We start from the raw sequence: 6411 nt of genomic DNA, 5'->3' as shown, positions 1-6411 counted from the left end.
CACCTGGGACCTGGTTCTCACTCCAATGCCCTGGCAGTCTGTACTTTCTCTTGCACTCCTATTCTTTCCCTGTTCCCTTCTCTTTCCCTACCCACCAGTCTGTTTCCTCCTCTTTGAAAGGAAGGAAGGAAATCCATTCCCTTTGGAACTTTCCCACAATCACCTAGATCCTTCCCCACACCACCACCAGGTAGCCTGAGGCAGGGTCTCTGTCCTAGCACTAAGGTGGAAAGCTCAGTAACCTGTCCAAAGCCACAGGCAGGGGCTTCTACCACACCCTGTCCCCATGCCCTTCCATACCCTCCAGAGGACTCCGGGCACGGGACTCTATGGGCAGGGACTCTGAGTGCAGCAAAGCCCCCTTTAGGACGAATGTCTTTCCACCATCGATACACTATGTACCTGGAGTGGCAGGTGCCCATGGTCTCCCAACCCCCAGCCCAGCTCGCCTTACCCAGGGCCAGGAAGGAGAAGACCCACTGCAGGACCACGAAGGTCTGTAGCCTGCGCTCCCATGGCAGGAACAGCGGTGCAAACTTCACCATGCTGGCTCCTGTGACGGCTCCAGAGGCTTCTCTGAGCACTGCTGCGGTCTGAGACACCAACTGATTTTTGTTGCTATTGGAGGTTTCATAAGCGTTTGTAGGCGATGGGGGGAGGATCGTGCCCCACCCAGCCCCACCCAGCCTCGAGACCTCTGCCCCTACAGTGGCAGTGACACGCTTCCTAGGAGAAACCTTTGAATCCACCGGCCCTGCGCCTAGGAGGAAGGAGAAACGAAAGGAAGTGTATAAGCCTTATCCAAGGCAGTGGCCTCCTCAGGCAATGCCTTATCTGCAATGACCTTTCTCTGCTAGAATCTTGCCCTTCACTAGGAAGGTGAAGCCCCAAGTAGAAAAAAGCAATCCTGTCTTCATCCGTCCAATGACCTGGCTCCAATAATTATCTCCTCTCTCTCCTATCATGTGGACTGCTCCCCCCTCCACAAATGTGCAGTAATAGCTCTCACCTAAAAATTCCTGGGCCCCACCATCTCCCCCACCTCCTGCCCCATTTCTCAGCTTGGCATGGCAACACTCTTGGAAGAGCTGTCTGCATCCCATGCCTTCATCTTCCTTTCTGTCCTCCCCTACTCCATACTTCAGATGCCACTTGTCCATGGAACTACCCTTGGCCAGTTCACCAGTGACCTCCATGTTGCTAAATCCAGGATCAATTGTCAGAGCTCGTCTTACCCTATCAGCACGGTTAATCACTCCCCCTCTCCTTGAAACCACCTGGCCAATGGATGGCATGCTCTCCTGGTTTCCTTCCTATCTCTCTGGCAGCTCCTTGGTCTCCTTTGTGGCTCTTATCCTTTACCAGATTAAATGTTTGAGCAGCCACCTGCCCCCTCAGCCCTTGGGCCTTCTCTTTTCTCTTCATGTGCCCTCCCTCAGAAAGCTCATCCACACTCAGAGCCTTGTAGTTTATCTACACAATGGAGATTTTCAAGTCTCCGTCTCCAGCTCTGACATCCCCCTGGGGCTCCAGGCTTGAATATCTAGGTGGCTACTTGACATCTTCACTTGAAAGCCTGCTGGGCACCTCCATCATAGAATGTCTAAGACCAAACTTGATTTCCCCTCACCTGCCCATGCCAACCTTTCCTCTACTCTTTGCCATCTCGGTGAAGGGTAACTCCATGAACTTGGTTCCTCGGGCCAAAGCCATAGAGTAACACTGGACTCTTTCTATCCCCCTCCATCCACATCTAATGGTCGACTCTCCTAAATCTCTCCTTTTACATATACGCTTTGAATCGAAGTGTATTCAAAATACAGTAAAATGCACAAATCTTAAGTGTACAGAGTAATGCACCTTCACAAAGTGAACACACTCATGGAACTATCACTCTGATCAACAAATAGAAAATGACCAGCACCCCGTGTCCTCACCAGCCACTCTCCTCCTCCCTGTAGGCTACCACCACCCTTACCTCTGCTTTTGAACTTCATGAAAAGTGAATCTTACAGGATATACTCTTTGGGGACTGGCTTTTTTGGCTCAAGATTATATTTTTGAGAGCCATCTATGATGTAGGAAATAGTGGGGTTCAGAGCCAACAGCCAAGAAAGAATTCTTGAGACATCTTTCGTCCAAATAGGTGGTTTTATTAAAGCATGGGGACAGGATCCATGGGCAGAAAGAACTACACTGGGGTTGTGACTGATTATATACTTTCAAGTTGAGAGGGGGTTAGGGACAGTGTAAGTCTCTAAGGAATTTTGGAAGCAAGGTCTCCAGGACCTCAAGGGGGCCAGCTATTGTTAAGAAAAGGTCATTTATTACTATCTAATAAAACCTTAGTCATGAGACTCTTCAGATCTGTATCAGTGGGCCATATGCTTGGAGGATGAGGATGATTGTTAACACATATCTTGGGGAGGGGCACCTGGGTGGCTCAGTCAGTTGGGCAGCCTACCCCTGATTTAGGCTCAGCTTATGATCTCAGGGTCTTGGGATTGAACCTTCACATCAGGTTCGGCACTCAGCAAGGAGTCTGCTTGTCCCTCTCCCTCTGCTCCTTCCCCCGCTGGTGTTCTCTCTCTCGCAAATAAATAAATAAAATCTTTTTTAAAAAAACATATATATTGGGCAGTAGAGATAAAGGAAGTTTCTAAAGGAATTTTTATATGATAAAGTAGACTTATAGGATCCTGAGGGGTCAGGATAATGTTAAGCTAAAATTGCCTTTTGCCCACAGAGGCGGCTGAGTCCCTAGAGGAAGGTCACTCCGTCTATTTCAAGGACTTGTCAATGGGCTGAAAGTAGTAAGGAAATTTAATGTTTGGGGTTTTTTTTTTTTTAAGATTTTATTTATTTATTTGGCAGAGAGAGAGATAGCGACAGCAGGAACACAAGCAGGGGGAGTGGGAGAGGGAGAAGCAGGCTTCCCGCTGAGCAGGGAGCCCGATGCAGGGCTCGATCCCAGGACCCTGGGATCATGACCTGAGCCGAAGGCAGACGCCTAACGACTGAGCCACCCAGGCGCCCTTGATGGTTTTTTTTTTTAAGATTTTATTTCTTTATTTGACAGAGAGAGAGAGCACAAGCAGGGGGAGCTGTAGGCAGAGGGAGAGGGAGAAGCAGGCTTCCTGCTCAGCAGGGAGCCCGATGCGGGGGCTCGATCCCAGGACTCTGGGATCATGACCTGAGCCAAAGGCAGATGCCTAATGACTGAGCCACCCAGGCGCCCCTAATGGTTTTTTTTTTTTTTTTTGATTTTGGTTTTTTTCCCTTTGTTTCCCACATCAACCTAAATTGTATTTGTAGTACATTTGTTCTCATGGCCCTATATGACTTACTTTGTGAGTATGCCATAATTTATCCATTTTACTGCTGCAACGCATTCAAGTTGTCATGTGTTTCTGGCTATTATGAACTGTACTGCTATGGACAGTCTTTTTTCCCCATTTTATTGAGAAATACTTGCTGTGTATCACTGAGTAAGTTTAAGGTATGCAGCATGATGATTTGATTGACGTATTTTGTGAAATGATTGCCACAATAGGATCAGCTATGAACTATCATCTCATACAGATACAATAAAAAGAAAGGAAAATAATTTGTGTTTGTGATAAAAACTCTTAGGGTCTACTCCCTTAATAACTTTGCTATGTATCGTACAGCAGTGTGGGTATTTTTGTCCCTGTCTTGGTGCAAATTGGTGTATATTTCTGTCTAATGTGTGCCTGGGAATAGAATGCTGGGGCTCCTGGTATAAAGCCATATAGTTTTCCAAAGCAGTTGTACACATTTATACTCCCACAGCCAAACATGGGATTTCTGCTTGCTTCACACCCTCTTCGACATTTTAAACATTTTAAACATTTTAGTGAGTGTGCAGAAGGGCTTCATTGTATTTCTAGGATTCTCTTAACGCCAGCTGAGGTTGAGCACATTTTAATATGTTTACTGGCCATTTGGATTTCATTTTCTGTGACGGTCCTGTTCTCGTCTTTTGTTGATTTAAATATCTCTTGCATTAGAAAGCTGCTTTCCACCCCCACAGCTAGCCCCTTTGACTCACTTGACACCAGCTTTTCTATTGGTCCCTCTGTCACCATGCCTCTTGGTCCTCCCACAGTCTCCGCACAGCTAGAGGGACGGCTGGGCCAGAGTGTGTGAATGCTCAAGCTTGGGAATAGCGCCACACTATTTTCCCAAAATGGTAGCATCAGTTTACATTCTGACCGGGAATATGTGAGAGATCCCATAGAGGCACACCCTCTCTGACCCTTGGTATGCTCAGACTTCTTATTTTTTCCTAGGGTGTGAAGCAATATCTTTTTGTGGTCCTGACTTGCATTTCCTGATCACTAACAGTAAATGTGTCTTTACTTCTAGGCATTTCCTCTGCTGTGAAAAGCTCATTAATTTTTACCATTTCTCTATAGTGTCCTTTGTGGGTTTTGCCTGAATTTAAAGAAGATTTTCTATGCACTTATGCTATTAGTTCTTGGTTGGTTGCATATATTGTGACTCTCATCTCCTAATATTTAGCTTGTCTTCTCAGGTGTCATTTGATGAACAAACATTCTTAATTTTAAAATAGTCATGCTTATAAAGTCTTTTATTCAGTAGACATTGCTTGGTCCGATTTAAGAAACCTCTTCCCCTCTGTATTCTCCAATAAGAATTTCAAGTTTTGTTTTTCATATATAAGTTCTTGATTCATCTGGATTTTCATATAGTATGAGTCAGGTCCACTTTTGTCCTTTAAAACAGATGACCGTCTTTTGCAGTTCCGTTTGTTGAACCACCACCCGCCCCTTTCCTCAATGGTATAACGTTCCACCTCTCTCGTCCAACAGCATTCCATACATAGCGGTCTGACTCGGGGGTTTTTCTTCTCTTCCATTGGTCAATTTCTCTGTGTCCGCCAGCGCCACACCACCCTAATTGTTTAGTTCTCATCTCTGGGAGCGCAAGCCTCCTCCTTGCTCTTCTAACTTGGAAGTGTCCAGGCCATCATTACCCCTTTTCTCTTCCATTTACATTTTTGAATCATCTTAATAAATTCCCAAAAAACTCTCCTAAAACATTGCAGTTCGTAAAATGTTGAATCCACAGTTCGTTTAGAGCAAACACATACATGAATAAAAATGAAAGAAAGCAAAAATGGGTTAAATTCCTGGGTCATAATATCTAGCAAAAGAGCAATAGAGACACCCAAAAGAAAACATAAGGAGGAGAATAAAGGTAAAAGCAGAAATTAATGAAATAGAGATTAGAAAAAGCATAGATCTAATTAATACATTAAAAATTTTGTTTCCTAAAGAAATCAATGTAATAAATTACCAGCTGATGAATCAAGAAGAAAAGGCACAAGTCACACAAACACAAAATGAGAAAGGATGGTGGAGGAACTTAAACAGATTAATTTCCATAGAAGAAACAGAGATAATTATCAAGAATTTCCTTGCAAAATACTCCACATTTTACCAAATCTTTAAAGGCTAGATAACTCCAGTGCTCCATAAATTGTTTCAAACCTTTTAAAATGTGAAGAAAAGCTTCCAAATTCTTTCTTTTATAGCAGGTATAACATAGGTACTTCAGCAATTTTTTAGGAAACAGCACACAGAAAAAGAGACTATAAACTTATTGAATTGCTTATGAATATTAATACAAAGTATTTTCTAATATAATATTTCTAGTATTTTATTTGTTTTATTGTTTTATTTGTTTCCTATGGTTAAAAGTCTCTTATGGTTTGTCTCCCTCTCTGGTTTCATTTTGTTTTACTTTTTCCTCTCTTCCCTTATGATTCTCTGTTTTGTTTCTTAAATTCCACATATCAGCGAGATCATATGATAACTGTCATTCTTTTTTTATCCAGAAAAATAACAGTGTTTTTATAAATAAACTGCCGACATGCCTCTATAATACCTTCTTCCTATATCTATCATCTATCTATCTATCATCTATCTATCTATTTTTTTAAAATTTTATTATGTTATGTTAGTCACCATACAATACATCATTGGTTTTTTATGTGGTGATCCACGATCCATTGTTTTCGTATAACACCCAGTGCTCCATGCAGTACGTGCCCTCCTTAATACCCATCACCGGGCTAACCAATCCCCCCTCCCCCCTCCCCTCTAAAACCCTCTTTGTTTCTCAGAGTCCATAGTCTCTCATGATTCATCTCTCCCTCCAATTCTCCCCCCATCTTTCCCTTCCTTCTCCTACTGTCCTCCATGCTATTCCTTATGTTCCACAAATAAGTGAAACCATATGATAATTGACTTTCTCTGCTTGACTTATTTCGCTTAGCATAATCCCCTCCAGTCCCATCCATGTTGATGTAAAAGTTGGGTATTCATCTTTTCTGATGGCTGAGTAATATTCCATTGTATATAT

At 43.3% G+C, this 6411-nt stretch overlaps 1 protein-coding gene across 1 annotated transcript in view; it reads right to left on the bottom strand.

Annotated features, from left to right (window-relative positions):
• MOGAT2 (monoacylglycerol O-acyltransferase 2) overlaps nt 1-594 on the bottom strand; it is a 17711-nt gene extending 17117 nt beyond the window's left edge. Inside the window, exon 1 of the mRNA XM_081798859.1 lies at nt 455-594. Within this exon, the coding sequence (XP_081654985.1) occupies nt 455-545 (91 nt within the window). The 5' untranslated portion in view covers nt 546-594. The remainder of the gene's footprint in view (nt 1-454) is intronic.
• Nucleotides 595-6411: the final 5817 nt, after the last annotated feature.

The sequence above is a fragment of the Leptonychotes weddellii genome, chromosome 11 (assembly GCF_054177405.1).
Source record: "Leptonychotes weddellii isolate Sample4059 chromosome 11, ASM5417740v2, whole genome shotgun sequence".
Taxonomy (NCBI): Eukaryota; Metazoa; Chordata; class Mammalia; order Carnivora; family Phocidae; genus Leptonychotes; species Leptonychotes weddellii.
The sequence above is the reverse complement of the archived record's forward strand: the minus strand, read 5'-3'. Positions and strand labels throughout refer to the sequence as shown.